Here is a 23,232-nt window from a genome sequence, read left to right as displayed (position 1 = left end):
TATTACTGTTGTGGAAGACAGAATTTGTCTCTAGAGTCAAAGAGGGTAAGGAACTGTGTTGTCAAGATCCTAAAACCAGAGGGCAAATGCATAACTCATATTATTACCTACCACAGCAACACCCCAGTGTTCTTTCCCACTGAGTCCGCATGTGTCTCAGCATCTTTCTCAGTACAGAGTTCCAGGAAGTCAATAGCAGTCAATGAAAATTGATTTTTGTCCTTGCTTCAGACAGTGCCACAAGGGGTTGTTACTCGAGACCAAGGGTGGGTGGAGCTGACAGTAGGGCAGTGTATAACAGATGAAGTTTAGTAGTCCCCCTGGAATTAGAGTCAGTGGCTAGAGTGGAATCTTGAAACCTAGGGGTTGTAACTAACCTTGGAGAAGTGCTCAGCCTTAGAGGAGGGAGTGGGGCTGGTAGGTGGTTGAATGGTTCTCAGGAAGTCTAACCACATTCTCTCATGCTCTAGGCTGTCAGTGCAGTGCTGGCAGCACCTGGGCCAGAGCCATTAGGTGAGGTTGAACCAAGTAGCATGCTGTCTGGAAAGCTGGAAATGGGGCCTAAAAGGCAAGAGAAAGTAGCAGTTGAATACAGATTATTGGTATTGGCCATAAGTGAAGACAAGCCAAATCAAAGGAGTATCTTTGTTCTGAAGTGATACTTCTTTTCTTTTATCTTGAGCTAATCAATTATATTGATGGAGGGCGAGTGTAGTGGCTCACACCTGTAATTCCAACACTTTGGAAGGCCAAGGCAGTAGGATTGCTTGAGCCCAGGAGTTTGAGACCAGTCTGGGCAACATAGCGAGGCCCTGTCTCTACAAAAAATAAAAAAAATTAGCTGGGCGTGGTTGACAGACGCCTGTAGTCCCAGCTACTCAGGAGGCTGAGGTGGAAGGATCCCTTGAGCCTGGGAGGTTGATGCTTTCCGTGAGCCATGATCATGCCACTGCACTTCAGCCTGGTCAACAGAGCAAGACCCTGTCTCAAAAAAAAAAAAAACCAAAAAAATTCGTAATGATGGGGAAGTCTATATTCGAGTAATTTACCACAACCAAATTGTAAGGACCTTAAGAACTTCTGTACCTTCATGTCTGCAACAAAGCTTAGTGCCCTGCTTTGCACGTAGTTGGTGCTCCATAAATGTGGGTCAAATTGCTTTGCTTCCTTGTCTTTGAGCCTATATAACGGTTGTAAACCCTGTTTCCTGACTTCCAGATAATATCATTTATCCTTTCAACTTACTATAGCCTGGATAGCCTGTAGAGAAACTGAAAAGAAAGATGATCCAGTGAAAGAAGTGTCATAGATCTGCTAAACTTTGACAGAGAAGCAGTCTGGGTGAGCCTGTCTAGGACAGAGTGTTATACTGCAGTCTTATGAGTACTCCATCCACTTTCTGCTCTGGCTTCTTTTCACATTTATTAATCTTATTATAATAAGTATTTCATTTAAATTTTCCTAGATAATTTTGATTTGGAATATTGGCACCACATGGCTTTTGAGTTCTTTGAAAACATTAAAATGTTGCACTTTGTCTTTCATTCCAACTATTACCTGATCTTCAGAATCCTATTCCTGTGGGTTCATTCATTATTCTGACTCAGGCAGCCCAGACTGAAAGGTAAAGTAGGTTACCTAAACATTTCATTTATTGTGATCTGGAACATGGTTTTTTTTTTTTTTTTTTTTTGAGAAAAAAAAAAGTCTTGCTCTGTTGCCCAGGCTGGAGTGCAGTGGGCCAATCTCGGCTCACTGCAGGCTCCACCTCCCAGGTTCACGCCATTCTCCTGCCTCAGCCTCCCGAGTAGCTGGTACTACAGGCGCCCACCACCACACCCGGCTAATTTTTTTGGTATTTTTAGTAGAGACGGGGTTTCACCATGTTAGCCAGGGTGGTCTCGATCTCCTGACCTTGTGATCCGCCCACCTCGGCCTCCCAAAGTGCTCAGGCATGAGCCACCGCGCCCGGCCAGAACATGGTATTTTTTAAAAAGGCAAAATTTTATAAAGTAACCAAAATGAAAGCACATTAATAGTCAATAATTATATATGCTAACATATGTGAACATACCTAATTACTTTATCTGTATATATTTATTAAAATGTCTAAAGGGTTCATAGCAAACACTATACAGTCTGGGCAGGAGAATTTTGTGGGTGCTAGGGTGCAGAAGTGGAAATTTTTTTCCTTTTACATTTCTTACTGATTTGGGGAATAATTTTTATTATAACATTTAATAAATATTTGATAAGCATGAAATAGTATTTGAAATATAAGGCAAAAATGACTCTGAGTCGTCATAATGGTATAGACATAGAGCCATGAGGGTTCAGAGGAGGACAGTTGTTTTCAACTGGAAGGGATGAAGAAAGGCTTCAGGAACGGATGAGATTTTATCCTAGCCCTCAAGTATGAGAAGAACTTGGACAAGCAGAGACGAAGGAAGATCTAGGTGGGGGACTGTGGAGAAAATGCATGAAGGTCAGGAGGGGGTGAGCCATGGACATGGTGATTTGGTCAGCTGATGGAAAGATGGTGGAGTTAAGAGTGGCAGCACTGTGTGAGGGGTTCCTGAGGAAATTTATGATGGAGGGGTCAGGCTAATACACTCTGAACCCCCTAATTATCTTAACATCCGTAGAAGTGGGACAACCATCTGTGATATATTCTTACAAAAACAAAACAGAAACAAAACCAAAAAGCCACCAAGAACCAAAACACAAAAAACCTCACTGAACCTTGAGGTCCAAGTAGCAGTTGACAGAAAACATGGGAAACAGGAACATTGAAGTAATTCTGTGAAGATACACTCAGCCAAATCCAGAATGTGGGAAATTCTACAGGATAAATGAACCAGCTTCTTCAAGAAATACATGGCATGAAAAAAAGGAGGAAGAGAGAACTGTTACGGATTTAAAAAGACTTAAAAGACATGTCAACGAAATCAACATATGAACTCATTCGAACAAACTATCTATATTAAAGAAATGTGCCTGGGCGCAGTGGCTCATGCCTGTAACCCCAGCACTTTGGGAGGCCGAGGTGGGTGGATCACCTGAGGTCAGGAGTTCGAGACCAGCCTGACCAACATGGTGAAACCCTGTCTCTACTAAAAATACAAAAACTAGCCAGGTGTGGTGGCACACGCCTGTAATCCCAGCTACTCGGGAGGCTGAGACAGGAGAATTGCTTGAACCTGGGAGGTGGAGGTTGCAGTGAGCCAAGATCACGCCATTGCACTCAAGCCTGGGTGACAGAGCGAGACTCCGTCTCAAAAAAAAAAAGAAATATTTGAGACAACCTGGGAAAATTAGACGCAGACTGGGTATTAGATAAGAAATTATTAATTTGGTGGGTGTGAAAGAAGTATCGTATATATTTTAAAGATCTTATCTGTTAGACTTGAAATATACCCTGAAGTATTTACGGGTGAAATAAAACAAATGTCTGTGATTTGCTTTCAAACATACCAGCAAGAAAAACAAATAAAAAGCAAGAGTTGGAGAAGCGTAGGAGAGATGAAAGAAGAATGGCAGAAACTTGGGATTTTTAAAACTGAACAATGAGTACCTGGCATTCATCTTACTCTTCTACATGCTTTTCAAGTGTGTTCGAAACTTTCTATAATGAAATGTTTAAGGCCAAGCTAAGGATTATGGACTTTACTGTGTGGCACCCAGAAACCTGTGAAGAGTGTTAGCCTGAGGAGGGACGTGAGAGGGACTGTGAGATACCCAGAGAGTTTAGCCTGGCAACAGTGGGTGAAGTGGCCAGGAAGGAGGAAGACTCAACCTTGATGAAGGTGGCCATGAGGATGGAAACTTTTTTGAGAACAGATAGAGGAAATAGTGGCAAAAGAGGAACTCTTTGGCATGCTGGCAGTAGAGAAGTGAATCAGGTGCATGACAGCGAAAATTCCCTTCTTCCTCTTCAGTAAGTAGCATTTATTGTCCTGAAACCACTGCACTGGATACTGTAAGGATGAGGAGGAGAAGGAAAAGGGTATCTTCATTGAGGAGGAACAGAACCAGGTCTTTGTATTAGCCACAGTAGAAAGCAATGGAGAAATAGTTCTTTTTTTTTTTTCTTTTTCATGAGGAATTTGTCTTGTGGTTTCAGTATGAAATTCATGGGTACAGTGATTTGTTTTGCTCACCTTTCTCTGTTTTCTTTGGGGAAATGGTGATGCTCTGTCAGTGATCCTATCTGGATCATTTGTGATATTAGATAATTTACTCATTTGCAAAATAAGTTATATTACAGTTGACTCTTGAATGACTTGGGTTAGGTGTGCTAATCCCCCATGCCATAAAAAATCCATGTTTAGGCCGGGTGTGGTGGCTCACGCCTGTAATCCAGCACTTTGGGAGGCCGAGGCAGGCAGATCACGAGGTCAGGAGATCGAGACCATCCTGGTTAACATGGCAAAACCCCGTCAGTACTAAAAATACAAAAAATTAGCCAGGCGTGGTGGCTGGCGCCTGTAGTCCCAGCTACTCGAGAGGCTGAGGCAGGAGAATGGCGTGAACTCGGGAGGCGGAGCTGGCAGTAAGCCAGGATCATGCCACTGCACTCCAGCCTGGGCGACAGAGCGAGACTCTGTCTCAAAAAAAAAAAAAAAATACATGTTTAATATTTGACTCCCCAAAAACTTTATTAATAGCCTACTGTTGACCAGAAGCCTTACTGATAACATGAACAGTCAATTAACACACATTTTGTATGTTATATGTATTATATACTGTATTCTTACAATAGAGTAAGCCAGAGAAAAGAAAATATTATTAAGAAAATCAGGCCGGGCGTGGTGGCTCATGCCTGTAATCCCAGCACTTTGGGAGGCCGAGGCAGGCAGATCACGAGGTCAGGGGTTCGACACCAGCCTGGCCAACATGGTGAAACCCCATCTCTACTAAAAATACAAAACTTAGCCGGGCATGGTGGCAGGCGCCTCTGATCCCAGCTACTCAGGAGGCTGAGGCAGGAGAATTGCTTGAACCCGGGAGGCAGAGGTTGCAGTGAGCCAAGATCATGCCATTACACTTCAGCCTGCAGGACAAGAGCAAGGCTTCGTCTCACAAAAAAAAGAAAAAAAGAAAGAAAGAAAATCAATGCTGGGCACAGTGGCTCACACCTATGATCCCAGCACTTTGGCAGGCCAAGGTGGGAGGGTTGCTTGAAGCCAGGAGTTTGAGACCAGCCTGGGCAACATAGCAAGACTCTGTCTCTACAAAAAATAAAAAAATGAACCAGGTGTGGTAGGGCATACCTGTAGTCCCAGCCACTCCGGAGACTGATCTTGGAGGATTGCTTGAGCTCAAGAGTTCAAAGCTGCAGTGAGCTATGTTTGTACCACTGCTGTCCAGCCTGGGTGACAGAGTGAGACCCCGTCTTGAGAAAGAAAGAAAAGGAAGGAGAGAGCGGGGGGGGGGGGAGTGAGGGGGGAGCGAGGAAGGGAGGGAGGGAGGGAGGAAGGAAGGAAGGAAGGAAGGAAATAAATAAATAAATAAATCACAAACAGGCTGACAGGTACACCATGGTGGCCATAGCCATCTCCATAAAATAAGTAAATAATCAGAAGGATGAGAAAATATATTTACCATTCATTAAGTGGAATTAGGTTATAAAAGTCTTCATCTTCTTCATCTTCATGCTCAATAGGCTGAGGAGGAAGAGAAGGGGCTGGTCTTCCTATCTCAGGGGTGGCAGAGGTAGAAGAAAATCCAGGTATAAGTGGACCTGCACAGTTCAAACCCATGCTTTTCAAGAGTCAACTGTATTCATCTGTGATGATACTCATTTATGAAGTCAAACACTTTCACTTCATTATTATATGATATTATTCATTTATCAAATTAGTCATTGTGAGATTTTATTATTTATGAAATTGAATACTTTAAAAGAATATATGTGGGGTTAATTAAATGAGTTGAAATGATATGGCCCAGAGAAACAAAAAGTGAACTATGGTAAATTAATGAAAACTTAGATTTAAATGCATAGCTTCTGATTTGTCAGTAGCAAAAATATTAAAAATAAACTTCAGTGTGGGTGCAGTGGCTCACACCCATAATCCAAGCACTTTGGGAAGCCAAAGTGGGAGGACTGTTTGAAGCCAGGAGTTCAAGACCAGCTGGGGCAGCATAGTAAGATTCCTTTTCTACAAAGAAATAAAAAAATAAGCCAGGTATCATGACGTGCGCCTGTACTCCCAGCTGCTTAGGAGGCTGAGGCAGGAGAATTGTTTGAACCTCTAGGAGTCCAAGGCTGCAGTGAGCTATGATTGTGCCACTGCACTCCAGTCTTGGTGACAGTGCAAGACCCTGTCTCAAATAAATAAACTTCAGATCCAGTAGAAAGAATTGTTGGAGATTAAAGAGAAATGGTAGTTCTCTAGCCCTTTATGATCAGATATATAACTTTTATATCACACACAATAAATTAATAAGGTATGATATAAACAGATCCTCCGGAGAGGAATGGATACTCCAGAAAACAGCTTCCTGATCACCTTTGCTATTTTTCTTCTTGTTTTTCTTTTCTTTTTTTCTTTTTTTTTGAGATGGAGTCTCTCTCTATTGCTCAGGCTGGAGTGCAGTGGCGTGATCTCGGCTCACTGCAACCTCCGCCTCCTGGGTTCAAGAGATTCTTTTGCCTCAGCCTCCCGAGTAGCTGGGATTACAGGTGCACACCACCACACCCAACTAATTTTTATATTTTTAGTAGAGATGGGGTTTCTCCATGTCGGACCAGGCTGGTCTCAAACTCCTGACCTCAGGTGATCCGCCCGCCTCAGCCTCCCAAAGTGCTGGGATTACAGGTGTAAGCCACGGTGCCCGGCCGATTCTTATTTTTCAAAAAATTACATGACAAACAGCAGCCTGTAAGAATACACCATTTCCCCAGCCTGGGAAATATGGTGAAACCCTGTCTCTATTAAAAATATACAAAAATTAGCCAGATGTGGTGGCATGTACCTGTATTCTCAGCTGGCTGGGAGGCTGAGGTGAGAGGATTGCTTGAGCCTGGGAGGTCAAGGCTGCACTCCCGTCTGGGTGACAGAGTAAGACCTTGTTTCAAAAAATAAAAATAAATAAAAGGCCATTTCCTAGGATTCTAGGATTCACAGTGTTTATTTTCTGTTTCAATTTAATGTACCACTTAAAGAGGGCTGAAGCTGAGTTGGGAGAACAGAGATAGGAAATGTTGCTTAGTGAGTGGGAAAAAATGTTGGAACCCAGTGCATTTTTTCTTCTTATTCTGCATCTAGAAGGTGAGGGAACCTTGAAGATTCCCTCACAGGTCTTCTCATTCAGTCTACCCAAGCTGGCACCTGCCACCCTAGCTCATATAGTTAGAAAGAAGTGAGGTTTTAGCCAGGCTTGCTGCTGGTTTGGGCCCAATTAAAGTAGAATTCTTAATTCCTGGGAGCTGTTATTAAAAGCTCACAGGGAGATAAGAAGAGGGGAGGAAAATTCCTAGCTAAAAGCAGGAGAGGTGGTTTTTATTTCACTCAGCGGACTCATCTGAGCCTTTGGGTCACAGTAGGGATGGGGATAGAGGGACACATAGTTTTAAGTCTTATTATGGAAAAGATTGAACTATCATCAGTGCTTGATGGAAATGAGATCAGGAGAGGTGGCAGCAGTGTCGCTAACAGCACTGCCTCCCTTATTGCATTATCAGAAGAGAAAGATAACCTGCAAATAGGCATCCATTATCTCTTTCTACAAAGGGATTAGCGTGGGTTGCAAGAAATTAATGGCTTTTGAGTTACCACAGAAATACTAATGAATGTCAGGACCAGAGATGTAAAGCAGGTAAAACTGGCTTTTCTCAGCCTCATTTCTCTCCTTTTCTCTTTTGGTTTGCTATTTTAAGATCTAGACCTGTATTACTCTTTTTTTCTTCAGCCAAAAGCAGAAATCTTTAGCCAAAAGCAGAAATCATACCCTTTGGCAGTGTGATTTATCTTTTTTAGGGAATGACTCAATTAGTTTATGACTGTCTCCAATGTGTGTTGGCAAAGAGATTGAGAAACATTTCAGAAATTAAAGTCTCTACGAGGGAGGAGATGATTGACATCCTTCACATGGATGTCATTTTCTTTCTTTCTTTTTTATTTATTTATTTTTTTCTGAGACGGAGTTTCACGCTTGTTACCCAGGCTGGAGTGCAATGGCATGATCTCGGCTCACTGCAACCTCCGCCTCCTGGGTTCAAGTGATTCTCCTGCCTCAGCCTCCCAAGTAGCTGGGATTACAGGCGCATGCCACCACACCCAGCTAATTTTTGTATTTTTAATAGAGATGGGTTTCGCCATGTTGGCCAGGCTGGTCTCGAACTTCTGACCTCAGGTGATCGCCCCGCCTCGGCTTCCCAAAGTGCTGGGATTACAGGCGTGAGCCACTGTGCCTGGCTGGATGTCATTTTCATGTCTGATAAGAATGTCAGGAAATCTCTCAAGTGATAGTCCTCTTTTATTAAGTACTAAATGAGTATATATTGCAGCTAATCATTGATTATGGATGGCATGACTTGTAAAACAGAGGGGAAGGGAGAAAAGAAGATAGGAGGGGAATTATACCTACCATGTGCTGAGCATTGTGCTAGTACCTTATTTCTAATTCAACAAATACTTATTAAGCACCTACTATGTACAAGGCAATGTTCAATGTGCTGTGGTCTAAGAATGAAAAGAGAGATTTTAGTTCCACCTTGCCCGTAGTGGAACTGATTGTCCAGCAGGAAAGGCAGCCTTAAAAAAAATTTAAGACTTATTTTATTTGTTCAGACATGTAAATAAGCTATTATAATGTAGCCTGAACTAAGAGCCCATGATAGAAGAATAATTTAGTAGTGATACCTGATACTGACTCAGGCATGCATGCATGTGTGTAGGCGAGGTTGGGGGAATCAGGACAGACTCTCTGAAAGAAGGTAAGTGTGCAGTTGCTGATTGAAGCCTTTGGAAGGAGCATTGCAAGCTCAGGGGACAGCATAAGCACAGTCAGGTTCAGAGAGAAAACTGCCATCTAAGCAGAGACCTAAAAAGTGAGCTAGTCGAGTCAAGCTTGGATCTCTGGTTACTAGATAGAAGGCCCATGAACTGGCCCTGAGGGCTGCTGAAGGTATCTGAGAAATGAGAGTTTGTGAGTAGCACATTTTATGCTCTCTCCTATTCATTGACCCTTCCTCACTTTACCAACCTGAGGAGAGATAAAAGTATTAGCAGGGAGTTAGGTCCAGTGGCAGAAGGCACGTTCTCTCTTGTGTATTTGGTACTGTTAGGTTGGTGCAAAAGTAATTGCGATTTTTACCATTACTTTTAATGGTAAAAACTGCAATTACTTTTGCACCAACCTAATAGACTGTTACCTAGAAAACATGGAACCCTGGCAAAGCGTGATTGGTTCCTAGATTCACAAGGCATAGCTAGTCACAGTTGTTCCAGTATTTCTGTTTTCCACACAGACCTCTGCATCTCACATTGATGTTGCACGCTCCATTGATGTTGCACATTCCATGCCCCATACTTATTCTTGTACATGTGATTCCACCCTAGTTCTAGTTTTTATTTTTGTTTTATTTTTAAGACAGAGTCTCGCTGTGTCACTCAGGCTGGAGTACAGTGGCATGATTACGGCTCACTGCAGCCCCAACCTCCAGGCTGAAGTGATCCTCCTACCTCAGCCTCCTGAGTAGCTAAGGCTACAGGCATGTGCCACCATGCCCAGCTAATTTTTTAATTTTTTATAGAGACGGGCTCTCACTATGTTGCCTAGGTTGGTCTTGAACTCCTGGGCTCAAGCAATCCCTCCCACCTTGGCCTCCCAAAATGCTGGGATTAGAAGTGTGTGCCACCACACCCAGCCTCCTAGTTACAGTTTTTAGACTCAAGATTTCCCCGGCTATTTCTTGCCAGTTAGGTACCATCGTGGGATTCTACTACTTTTATTTTGTTTAATTTGAACCAGAAGACTGTCAGTCCCTGATCTGTGTGGTTTCTTGTGCCCTGATCTGTGTGGTTTCTTGTGCCTGCCTTCTTGTAACTAATTCTAATCAATACTTTGCCTCTCTTTTTCTTTCTAGAACACAAGCAGACATTCCCAAACATTCTAAAGAAGGGTTACCTGGAGATTAGAAAGGACCATGACAGTTACTGGCAAAGCTGTTATGCAGAACTTTCACCTTACAACTTATACTTCTACAGCCTCGACAGCAGTGGGAATCAAAACCTCTATGCCACGTACCAGCTTTCACACTTCCAGAGCATATCTGTTTTAGGCAACCTGGAGGCCAGGATGGTGGATACTGTTTTGTATGACAACACTCAGCTACAGCTAAAGGCAGAGTCACCATGGGAGGCTTTGGACTGGGGGCAGAAGCTTTGGGAAGTCGTGCATGCTGCTGTGCCTGGTTACATGGGGCGGCAGAATGAGCTGACAATCTCACCAGGGCTTGGCCATCATGATGACTATACACAGAATCATTGTTTCCAGAAGAAAACCAGTGGGCTGCTGCCACCGTCCCCTGTCCTGGATAGCTCCAAACCGTACCAAAACATCCTCAAATCAGGGACTCTCTACAGGCTGACTGTCCAAAACAACTGGAAGGCATTTACATTTGTGCTGAGCAGGGCTTACCTTATGGCTTTTCAGCCTGGCAAGCTAGACGAGGATCCACTGTTGAGCTACAACGTGGACGTGTGTCTGGCTGTCCAGATGGACAACCTGGACGGCTGTGACTCTTGCTTTCAAGTCATTTTCCCCCAGGATGTCCTTCGCCTCCGAGCTGAGACCCGACAGAGGGCTCAGGAATGGATGGAGGCTCTGAAGATAGCTGCCAATGTGGCGAGGAGTTCAGAGCAAAACCTGCAAGTCACACTGAGGAACAAACCCAAGGATCAAATGGGTGGGCATGAACTCAGGAAGAACAAACGCCAATCTGTGACTACCAGCTTCCTGAGCATTTTGACGACTTTGTCTTTGGAACGAGGACTCACTGCTCAGAGTTTCAAATGTGCAGGTATGAAGCAGATTTTCAGCCTATAGCTCATTAAAGAACAATCCTGAACCCCACAATTAGAATTCACTTTAAAAATCCCCTTAATAGGCTAGTCACAGCTACATTCCTGTTTATAAAGGGCATCTCTCCTTGAGAAGCTTACTGTATTAAAACGTCCTATATTAAATTACTATATTAAAACATAAGGACGACCATCTTTATCCCATGCTGTTGAAGTAAATAGAAGCAGCTATGATATATCCCGTTGAATCAAAATGATTTGGCTAAAGCCTAACCAGACTAGAATTTAGGCTTCCTGAGTCGGCTGTGATTCCATTCCCTCTGCTTTCTTGAATAAAGGTCACTGTGAACATGGATGTCACAAATTGTCTCATAAGAAACATTCAGGCTGGGCGCGGTGGCTCACACTTGTAATCCCAGCACTTTGGGAGGCCGAGGCGGGCGGATCACGAGGTCAGGAGATCGAGACCACGGTGAAACTCCGTCTCTACTAAAAATACAAAAAATTAGCCGGGCCTGGTGGCGGGCGCTTGCAGTCCCAGCTACTTGGAGTGGCTGAGGCAGGAGAATGGTGTGAACCTGGGAGGCGGAGCTTGCAGTGAGCCGAGATTGCGCCACTGCACTCCAGCCTGGGCGACAGAGCGAGACTCTGTCTCAAAAAAAAAAAAAAAAAAAAAGAAAAAAAGAAACATTCAAGTCTAAAGCTGACTTCTAAAACTCCTTAGGCAAGGAAAAGGGCCACAGTCAGTAACTGTCATTGATCTTGACCTTGTCAAATCCTCTTAAGGTGAAATCTAGAAAATCAGTCTTGACAGAAAATATGGGGGTGGCTAAAAGCAGAGTAAATGATGATTCAGCAGATGACCACTGAGTCACTATGGGCTTATGCCCATCATGGGGAAGCCCAGGCCTTCTGGAACTGCTATGTAAGGATGAGATGCAAAGTGGAGTTTGAGGTCAACAATCTTATTTTGTAAAAGCTTATTACTGCATCTTTCCTCTACTCCCCATTCTTTCCACCTTTCCTAAAACAGTAAAATTACCAAAAAAAAAAAATTGTGCCAGGTACAGTGGCTCACACCTGAAATCCCAGCACTTCGGGAGGCCAAGGCAGGTGGATTACTTGAGTTCAGGAGTTCAAGACCAGCCTGGCCAACATAGTGAAACCCCATCTCTACTAAAAGTGCAAAAATTCATCAGGCTTGGTGGTGGGTGCTTGTAATCCCAGCTACTCAGGAGGCTGAGGCAGGAGAATCGCTTGAACCCAGAAGGCAGAGGTTGCAGTGAGCCAAGATTGAGATTGCACCACTGTACCCCAGCCTGGGCGACAGAGCGACACTCCATCTCAAAAAAAAAAAAAAAAAAAAAAGGTTTTAAAACCTCACTGAACCTGATCTAGATATCTATTATAAACTAAATAAAATTATTTTCCTTTCATTAAACCCCACAGTTTGTGACATTAAATTTACCATGAGAATGGCTTTAAATGGAAACCTGACTTGAAAGGTTTTAATTCAAGTCTATTAGATTTAAGATGTTGTTTAAAAATGATCAAGAAGCTCACCACCAGCCAAAACCACATTTAAAATTTTGTCCTTGCTCCTGCATTGAAAAAAGCCAAATAAAGGTGGCCATTGAAAACCCACGTTTTGAACCTATGGTTAGTTATGATGCTAGTCTTTTCTATGGAAAATGAATTACCCAAAGTGAGGACTGAGTGAATCATCCTTGCTTTGACTCAAGGGCCTCAGTGATTGTGGACCAGAAACTTGCAGAGTGGGATCGGAGAGACCAGAAACACTGAGCCAGTTAAGAAGCTCTACTAGACTGGGCTCACACCTGTAATCCCAGCACTTTGGGATGCCGAGGCGGGCGGATCACCTGAGGTCGGGAGTTCGAGACCAGCCTGGCCAATATGGTGAAACCCCGTCTCTACTAAAAATACAAAATTAGCCAGATGTGGTGGTGGGCGCCTGTAATCCCAGCTACTCGGGAGGCTGAGCAGGAGAATCGCTTGAACCCGGGAGGCGGAGGTTTCAGTGAGCTGAGATTGCACCACTGCACTCCAGCCTGGGTGACAGAGCGAGACTCCGTCTCAAAAAAAAAAAAAAAAAAAGCTCTACTAGTTTATATATATGTATCTGTAAGTATGAAAGACCTGTGTTAAGTCACCCAGATACTTTTGGAAAATGGTTTTGAAATGAGATACTAGTTTTAGCAGTTTTTTTAAAAAATAGAAATTACTGACATTTCAGTGTCTTATACTAGTACATATATTTTTAAGTTCAGGCATTCAATAATAATTTACTAAGTGCTTACTCTGGACATCCTGGAATTATGGTACACTTCCGTAGCTTTAGATTACAGACGTGGTCAGCAAATCTGTTGTGTTATTGGAGTAAGGAAGAACAGCTCAGCTTAGTTCTCAAGATGTGGAGATTGGAGTAGCTGAATCAAGAAACTTTCTAGTAAAAGAGGGAAGAAAAGCCTCAGGTATTTCACAAGAGGTATTGCCTAATTCACCTCCCTCTCAGAGGTGTGCCTTCTGATGGAGTGTGCACTGCCCATGCTCTGCACTGCATTCGTAGCATTCCTGACACTCAAGAGGAAGGAGAAATGTAGGTAAGAAGGTGCCATTCAGCAAGCTCATTCGCATCCGGCAGCTGGAGAAATGAAATCAGGAAAAAAAAGAAAAGTGAGCAAAAGAGGGAGAAGGAAGCTGAGTAGAAAAGAACAGGAAACGTATTATTATATAATGGGCAGGAATAGAAATTTCTGGCAGCTGCCTTAGTTAGGTTCCATATGATAGGATGCTTCCCTTTGCTGTCTAAATTTTGTGCTCACTAAATTTGGCTTGTGGAGGATAGGTTGGGTAAGGGTAGTAGTACGGAATCGGGGGAGGAAGGCAGTCTAAAATTCATTTGCACTGCTTGACTTTTAACTTTGTGCTTTGGTTCGGAGTTCTAATGAATGGGGCAGAGAGAGAGACAGGTTTCTAATTTGGGACAGGGAGAAGTCAGTCTTAATTTGTATAGTGTGGCACATTCCCAAAAAAAAAAGAAAAGAAAAGAAAGAAAAGCTGTTCCATTTATATGCCCTTTCTTCCCTCAAAAAGTGCTGCATTCAGTTGCTTTGTGATACTTGTGGTTTACCAGGTTGTTTTTCATATCAGCACTTGAACTCTGGTTTTCTTTCTTTTTTCATTTTCTTTTTTTTTTTTTGAGTTGGAGTTTCGCTCTCGTTGCCCAGGTTGGAGTGCAATGGCATGATCTCGGCTCACTGAAACCTCCGCCTCCTGGGTTCAAGCGATTCTCCTGCCTCAGCCTCCCAAGTAGCTGGGATTACAGGCATGCGCCACCATGCCTAGCTAATTTTGTACTTTTAGTAGAGATGGGGGTTTCTCCATGTTGGTCAGGCTGGTCTCGAACTCCCGACCTCAGGTGATCCGCCTGCCTCAGCCTCCCAAAGTGCTGGGATTACAGGCGTGAGCCACCGCCTGCGCCAGGCTGAACTCTGGTTTTCTAGGTAAGAATACTTTATTTCCTGATCTCCTGTAGGGGGCAGAGTCTCAAAAGAAAAAGGCCAAAACCTGTTAAGCAAACTTCTGAATGTTTTTTAAATTACCTGGGAGACTGTTCATTATATCAGAGATTATTATAGCAGATGGAACGTTAAAAATTGATCTGTGTTTCTCACAAACACAGTTAATCTAAACCAGCTGCTTCTTCCTTTTGTACCTATGTCTCCTAACTTTGCATCCTCATAAAAACACACCTTCAGTGAAAAAGCTGGTGGCATAGCATGTTGATCTTCCAAAATGCCAACAACTTCAGCACATTGTTTTTGATGAGTTTTGGCTTTATGTATTATTTTAAGGAGAGGCTAATTCACTGTATTTCATGGTTTTAGCATGCCCCTTTATAAGTTTTTATGTCTACTTAGTTCTTCCCCCTTTAAATAGTTTGGATGAATAAACTTTAAAAGTGGAAGATTGTATGAAGTAGCTCTTTATTATGATGTCATTTACTTGCTATTCAGGGGAGCCACAAATGTTGGCTTTTAAATCTATAAAATAGTGCAATTGGCCTTATTTCATTAAATTCTTTCTGTAAGTGAAGAATTTTCTATATCCTTCTTTAAAACTTAAACAGCCCCTGCAGAAAAAAATGGACCATGGTTATCCAAAAATGCCTGAGGTTATGGTTTTAAAAATATATGCTGATACATAACGGTATATTTCTTAAATGTGTACTTGATTTTTGATAGTTGTATCTGATTATGTATGACTGTTCCATGGCTTCCTCTTTTTTTTTTTTTTTTTGAGACGGAGTCTCGCCCTGTCGCCCAGGCTGGAGTGCAGAGTTATGATCTCGACTCACTGCAACCTCTGCCTCCTGGGTTCAAGTGATTCTCCTGCCTCATCCTTCCTTGTAGCTGGGATTACAGGCGTGCGCCACCATGCCCGGCTAATTTTTGTATTTTTAGTAGAGACGGGGTTTCGCCATGTTGGTCAGGCTGGTCTCGAACTCCTGACCTCATGATCCACCCCACCCCCCCACCCCCCCACTCGGCCTCCCAAAGTGCTGAGATGACAGGTGTAAGCCACTGCGCCCAGCCTCATAGTGGTCTTCTTGCTGTTCCTGGAACCTACTATTATCATGCCTCCCTCTAGGACCCTTACACTTGCTAGTTCTACTTGAAATTTGAAAACTTAGTTGTTTCATTCATTCTGTCATTTATTGTGTGCCCAGAAACTTGGATGCACCTAGATGGGTCAGTGCTGGAGGAAAGCAGACATGGTCCTTCCCTTCATGAAATTTGCAGTCCACTAGGGAAGACATGAATCAAGTAATCACATCAGTGAATGTCAAAAGGCAGCTGTGACAATTGCTACAGATATGAGGCCCATGCATTGGGTTAGAGAACTCTCAGAGATGCTGCCAGGTAGAACTATGTGAAATTGCAGATTTTCAGTCATTTTTGACCTATAAAAATAAACAGTTCAGATTACATTTAATGTTTGACCCTGAAGTCACAGAAGGTTCTTGAGCAGAGAAGCACATGGTGGGAATGGCATTTAGGAACAGTTAATTTGGTGGTACAGCTTTTCAGGGACACCTCTGTAGCAGCAAATGAGGCATGCTTCTTCAGTGAAATTACTGGTTGAGGTTTAAAATTGTGTTTGGCAATGGGGTATCTGTGGTGTTATAGTATTAATGCTAAAACAAATGACTATACAGCTTATTAAAATATTTATGAAGTACGTACCTGTATGTGATTCTAAATTAGGTTATTCACAAAATGCCATATAAATTAGATTAAGGCAATAGCTCGGTTTTTTTTTTAGTTAAAAAAAGTTTTAATTGACACAATATACATCTTTATGGGGTACATAGTGATATTGCAATACATATGTATAGTGATCAGATCAGGGTAATTAGCATATCCATCATCTCAAACATTTATCATTTCTTTGTGTTGGGAACATTCAGTATCTCCCTTCTAGGTATTTGAAACTACATATTATTGTTAGCTATAGTCATCCTACAGTGCTATTGAACACTAGAACTTATTCCTCCTATCTAAGCAGCTCTGTTTTCTTTAGGAATTTGACATTTGTACCTACCTATTTGCACTTAATAGATACATGGTTTTCTTGGCACTAGCACACACAGATATTTTTCCTATAATTTCCTAGCAATCAAGAAACCTAGCAATTGAGTACTATAATAAAAGGGCCCAAGGACTTGTTTCTTAGTGTGACAAGAGATGCAAAGCTCACCTTTGGAAGTGTTCCTTGTATGACTGTTTTGTAATCTGGAGATGAAATTGGATGGCCCACTGTAGGGCAATGTTCCCAATTCTGAACTGAATTTGAACATGTTAACAGCAAAGACAGCAAGAAAAACAGTGAGCTTGGGGGATCCCCTACACCATTTTCACTGTGTCAGATTTTATGGTTTTACTCCTTGGCTGCTGTTTAACCTCTTGGGACTGCTGTTGGTAATTACATCTCTCTAGCATTAAGAGCTTTTTTGCTTCCCTTTTTTTCCCTCCAACCCTTGGGAGGGGTAAACCCAAGAGGTGGTGGGGAGAAGTTTTGCTGTGAATTCTTCAGCCATTTAGTGCAAATTCCTGTAATTACCGGCATTGTGTCTTCTCTGAATGGCACATAATACAGCAGAAGCCATTCCTAATTGAGACCTTACAGGAGGTACAAATCCCCTCTTTGTTCAGCCTGACAAATTAGTGCCAGAAAGTGGCAGGGTCTGAGTGGGAATCAAAGGCAAGAAACACAAAGATGGAACTTAAGGCTACAGTAATAACCCTCTCTTGTCCTGAAGGGAAAAAAGTAATGACCAATGAAAAATGAAGTTTTTTTTGTTATAAATTCCCTTGACATGACAGCACCTCGGGGCTGCTCTATTTATTTAGCAAACGTGATTAAATAGTAATACAACAGGGCTGTGCATTGTTTCCCTGGGTGCCCCCCCCCTCACAGACCCCTGCTGCCTGGGCTAATTGATTGACAATGAACCTCTGATAAAGAAGTATGTTGTTAGGACCTGGGGTGGGGGGTGGGGGGGCATTTTCCTCCCTTTGTGTGTTTGAGAGAGAGAGAGAGAGAGAGAGTTTCATTTTTGTTTGAATTGCACTCTAGTTTTTCTTTCCCCACCCCACCCCCTCTTTCCCCTCTTCTCTCCCCTGCCTTATTTTCCTCCCTGCTTTTTTCCCCCAAAGCTTTTCAGCGATTGCTCCCAGCTAACGTTCACAAACAGGTAGAGGGCAATTAGAATTGTAGGACAGACTTTTGATGAGTTTATCTTTGTAGCTAACTTCCTCTCCCCGTACTCTGTTTAAGCCTGAACAGCAGTATGAGAAGAAAGAAAAAGAGAAGGGGGCTGATTATTGGTGCTTTAAGGCCAGAAAAGTTGTGCTTTTTAGTTTTTTATTTGTGGGAATGGATGTCTGAAACTAGCCTTTGCACTAAGGTTTTGTCTTAAATTCCTTGCTCAACTTTAGAAAAAAATCTATGTACTAATAACATTTATATGCTTAGCGGGGGGAGTTGTGGAATAAGAAATAAAAACCCAAATTTTTAGCCTCCCCTTAGTAACCAAGAAGCCAAGATTAATTACTCGAGGATAAAATCTGGCTGCTTTTGGTGTAACTTAGTCCTCCAAGGATGCTGTAAGTTGTGGGAAGATGACCAAAGGATTCTAGGCAGATAATTACTAGCTCCTAGTTATATATGCTCAACTAGCTAAGCTGAAGCTAAATCCCTAATTTAACTCTGTTACAGCTGCAAAAACAAATCATTTCAAACTCCTATGAAAGCAAAATATATTAAACAAACATTATCGACCTTGCTAATGCCACATGGCATTTCATATGATAAATGAGGGCGTATTTCTGGCAAAGGCCTGTTTTATGGCATCATTTAGACATAAAGGATACCTTTTCCCTAGCAATACAAGCATCCTTGATAGAAAGTATGGCGTGGTTAATTACTCATTAAATGGCTGCCAGTCTGGAAGTAAGCAGTATTTCTGGGTTGGACCTAGTTAGTTACTTATTGGCTTCTGGGTAAATTATGTAGAATAGCAATTCTTAAGAAAAAGAGAAATCGAATTTGGGAACTTCTTACGAATGTGAGTCTAGGTAAAGAAAGATCTGTTGGTTTCTAAGTGCCCAGAAGGGTCGTTGTGTATTATGCTCTTGAAAAACAAGAAGTTCTAAGGTAGCCAAAATCTGTTTTCATTCCCATGTGAAAAATTGGGGGGTCCTTTAGTAGCCAAAGAACCAGATCTTCTAAGGAACTGAGAGGTGGAAATAAGGAAATTGACTTTCCTTGTTATCTCCAATTATTATCTTTACTACTATTTTCAAATTTGTCTCCCACTTAGAAGTAATAAGGTGAAGATTTATTAGAGTTAGGGAATAGGTATGTAGCTAATTGGGGGAGGAAAAGACGATGAAGGAAAACTCAGATATGCCCCTTCCCCAAACATACAAACAGCTTGGATACATGAGAAATGTTTAGCGTATTGTTGCCTTCTTATGTTGTATTGTCTAAGTCATTTTCTTATTGAGTGTTTTGGATTGTTGTCTCCCAGAGAAGAAATCCCTAGGTATTTGTGTGCGATAAAGGGCTAAATTTTATTTTTCCAACTTTGAATATAACCGTGGAGGGGTTGCTTATAGTAAAATCCTTAGGTGAAGTTTTAGTTGGGAGTTTTCAAACCCCTCTTTGTGTGCTACACCCACTCTGACAGGCACCTTGGGATATGCAAATGAGAATGAGGTGCAGGTTGTGCTCTTCAAATACTTATAGAAACACCCAGCCTCCCAAGGCTATGGAGGTCTTGAAGGGGGTGAGCTGAAGAATGGGATAGGGTGACCAAGGGTCAAGCCATCATGGACAGTGGCTTGGAGACCATTACATCCCTGTCTCTGCTCATGTCAGGGAATCTGTACTAGAGAATTTGAAAGCTAAAGAGCTAAAGTGGCCCCCCACCCCAACCCCACTTTAAACTTTGTCCTTAGTTCCCACAGAATTTGACTCAGGGAAAATCTCCTTGGCTTTTGCTACCATCTATCAAAGATAAAACTTCCTGTTGTGTGTTCATGATGTAGTAGGTGCTCTGGGAGATACAAGAGGAAGTGTAGTTGTGGTCTGTAACTCCCAGGACTTTATAGTCTGAGGGCACACAAAAGAAATTGAGGAATACTAGATAAGTAGGTCAGGTCTGTGCTATATAGCACTTAGTGTTCAGGAAAGCATTTGGCAAAGCCCTCAAAATAATGCACATGCTACAATCTCTGTTAACTTGGGTTATCAGAGATTGTAGTATGTGCATTGTTTTGTGAATAATTTGCAGTTTTACTCAAGGATTGTTGTCTAATGGTTCCCTCTCAGTCTAGAAGTTTGTCAGTAAAGGTACACAATAATAATGAGAAGCAGAATAATTTAGTAATTAAGAGCAAGGATTCTGGAGCCAGACTGCTTGGGTTTCCAGTTCCACTCACGAGCTGTACAACCCTAGGTAAACTACTTAAACTCTCTGTACCTCCACTGTTTCATCAGATGTAAGAAAATAATCACATCTGCTTTATTAGTTTGTAGTGAGAATAAATTGAGTTAAAGGACTTAGAACGCTGACTGGCACACAGTGAGTGTCCTATGAGGCTAGCTGTTATTATTAGGTTTGTGCAAAAGTAATTGCGGTTCTTGCCCTTACTTTTAATGGCAAAAGCCACGATAACTTTTGCACCAACCTAATGGTATTTGCTCACTTACAACTATAATTACCTGGGTAAAGATACCATAGGCATACTTATCAAATTTGCAGCTATCACAAAACTAGTTTGGAGAGCTAATATGTTGAATGACAGAATTGAGATTCTGAAACGTAAGCTAGAGGATGGATCAAAACCAACAAGATGAGATTTAGTAGGGAGACATAGTCCTCTATTTATATTCAGAAAATTAACCACAAAGATAGAAGGTAGAGAAAACCTGAGCTAACAGCAGCCCTTGTGGGCATACAAATGAGGCAGCTGTGAAGCCAGCATTTGTGTTGCTATGGCTACATGAAAACCATTTGCAAGACTGGTGCAGTAGCTCACGACAATAATCTCAGCACTTTGGGAGGCTGAAGTGGGAGGATTGCCTGAGGCCAGGAGTTTGAGACCAGCCTGAGCAACATAGCAAGACCCTGTCTCCACACACACACAAACAAAAATAGCCCAGACTGGTGGCTGATGTCTGTTGTCCCAGCTGAGCAGGAGACTGAGGTAAAAGGATTGTTTGAGCCCAGGAGTTCTAGGCTTCAGTGAGCTATGATCATGACACTGCACTTCAGCCTGGGTGACAGAGTGAGATCCTGTCTAAAAAAAAAAAAAAAAGAAAGAAAAGCTTTTACAAAACAGATCCAGAAAGAAGAGGTGATATTCTCGCTGCACTCTGCCTTGGCCAGACCATATCTGGAAACTTCAGTTATGTATTGCTGTTCTTTAAGAATACATGTCCTAGGCCGAGTGTGGGGTGGCTCATGCCTGTAATCCCAGCACTTTGGGAGGCCTAGGCCAGTGGATCACGAGGTCAGGAGATCGAGACCAGCCTGGCCAACATGGTGAAACCCCGTCTCTACTAGACATAAAAAAAATAAGCCAGGCATGATGGCAGGCACCTGTAGTCCCAGCTACTCGGGAGACTGAGGTAGGAGAACCTCTTGAACCCAGGAGGCAGAGGTTGCAGTGAGCCAAGATTGTGCCACTGCACTCCAGCCTGGGCGACAGAGCGAGACTCTGCCTCAAAAAAAAAAAAATACTCATCCACATCTATTGATGTGTGATAGTGAAGGAACTAAAAACCATAGCATGCAAATCAATGTAACCTAGAATAGGGAAGACCCAAGTATTATCCCCTCATATTTGAAGGCTGTCACTTAGAGGAGAAAAGAGCGTTACTATGGGTAATCCTGTTGGGCCAAGGTAACAAAAATATCCAGAGTGAATTGTATTTTTTCTTATTTAAGAAAACTTCATGGCTATGGGTGAAAATGAGTAGAATGGCAAGAGGCCTGGAATTCTGACCTCAAGACAAGTCATTTAACTTGTCTGATCTAGAATTTTCTCATCTGCAAGATAGAGATTTATTCATTCAGCCTTTCTGCAAATGTTTATGGAAGCCTTACTATGTGCTAAGCACTATGCTTTCTGCCGAGTGAACAAGGCAATCAATCTCATTTTGTGTCCTTACAGAATTTGAAAACTGGAAGCCAGACAAATAAATAAGTAATTATAACACACAGTTGAACTCAAAGGTCTTAGACTTTCCTTCCAACTCTTCCACCTCTGTCTGGCATATTTTAGAGGGACCGACTTTGCTCTGTGTGGTTCCTTTTATCTCTCATTTTGTGATCCTTTGAATGTCTATAGAGGGTTAGAGAAAATGAGATTAATGTGGTCCTTCGTTTAAACCTTATTTAATAAGTAATACCTTTTTCCTCTGGGGAAGAGAACTTAAACTAGTAGAAATATCAATTGACTAAAGAGACAGGACATAGAAATTCTTTTCCTGGCTCTGATGTCTATCATTAAATAAATTACTTTACTTTTTGCAGTCTAAGTTTCTAGGCCAGGAAATAATTTTAAATAAAAATAAATGTATAAGAGGAATATGAATACATACTAAAGTAGTAATGCATGTCTATGGAAGAAGAATGTTATATAATTTGTGTTTTAAACTATTTCATATCCTAAAATTCAAAGAGATTTGATCACTTTATATAAGTAGGCCCTTTGATTTTATAGGATATAAATTTGCTTTTTTGATTTATTCCTGGTATTCTCATCATAGAAGTCACATGTTGGTCTTTGATATGTTTCAGAAGAATAAAATCATTTTGAATTTCAGAAGATATAGATCTTTTGATGGACCTTCCTGAACTTCATAGGCCATAGCTGTGCTGTCGTTTTTTTTTTTTTAAGCCGTTCATTTCTCCTAGTCTTTGTTGCTATACTTTGGTCTGGAAAGTTCTTGTCCCTTTTTGTAGCTTCCTTTTTGGTTAACATTGTTCTCATCATGTGTTCATTTCCGGCGTAACTTCTAAAGAGAGTGTTAATGTACCATTGGATTCCACATTGACTTCAAAGTTTTTATTTACTGACCTTTCACTGGGAGAGAAACTGGTGTAGGTACAGTTTTAAGATAGACTTGGGTAGGTTAAGATTCTCCTTAATTTCTAGCTAAGTTCCTTGAAAAACTAAGCTTTTCATGGACCTAAGAATAAAAGCTACTTGAGAGATTTTCTAAAATCTATTATACTCCCTAAAGACAGAAACATACTTAAGTGAAAAACTTGCCATTTTAAAATATATCCACTAGGTAAGGAAATCTAGTAATATAGCAGTACCACCTTATTTCTTGCATTAATATTTTCATCTAATCATTTGTACATTCAGCAAACTTGGACCACACACAGTCCCAGAAATTGAGGTGTGGGGTAAAGTACAGGTTAATTTTGCAGTAGGATAGATGCCTGTATGTATGCCTATCCATCTTTGTACCTTGAAATATGTTAACATAAAAAAGTTTTAATTAAATTACAGTAATAAAAAACCAAAGAGTGCGAAACGCCCTCCCTTTTTTCAGGTGAAAAATGGAGCAAGCCTGAAAAGCAGTGAGATCAGGA

The 23,232-nt window shown here is 41.8% G+C and overlaps 1 protein-coding gene across 1 annotated transcript in view; it reads left to right on the top strand.

Moving 5' to 3' along the window:
- PLEKHM3 (pleckstrin homology domain containing M3) overlaps positions 1-23,232 on the top strand; it is a 201,129-nt gene that overhangs the window by 38,711 nt on the left and 139,186 nt on the right. Inside the window, exon 3 of the mRNA XM_003254005.3 lies at positions 10,097-11,032. Coding sequence (XP_003254053.1) covers positions 10,097-11,032 — 936 coding nt within the window. The remainder of the gene's footprint in view (positions 1-10,096; positions 11,033-23,232) is intronic.

The sequence above is a fragment of the Nomascus leucogenys genome, chromosome 22a (assembly GCF_006542625.1).
Source record: "Nomascus leucogenys isolate Asia chromosome 22a, Asia_NLE_v1, whole genome shotgun sequence".
Taxonomy (NCBI): domain Eukaryota; kingdom Metazoa; phylum Chordata; class Mammalia; order Primates; family Hylobatidae; genus Nomascus; species Nomascus leucogenys.
Note: the sequence above shows the minus strand (reverse complement) of the source record. Positions and strands in the feature narration are given on the sequence as shown.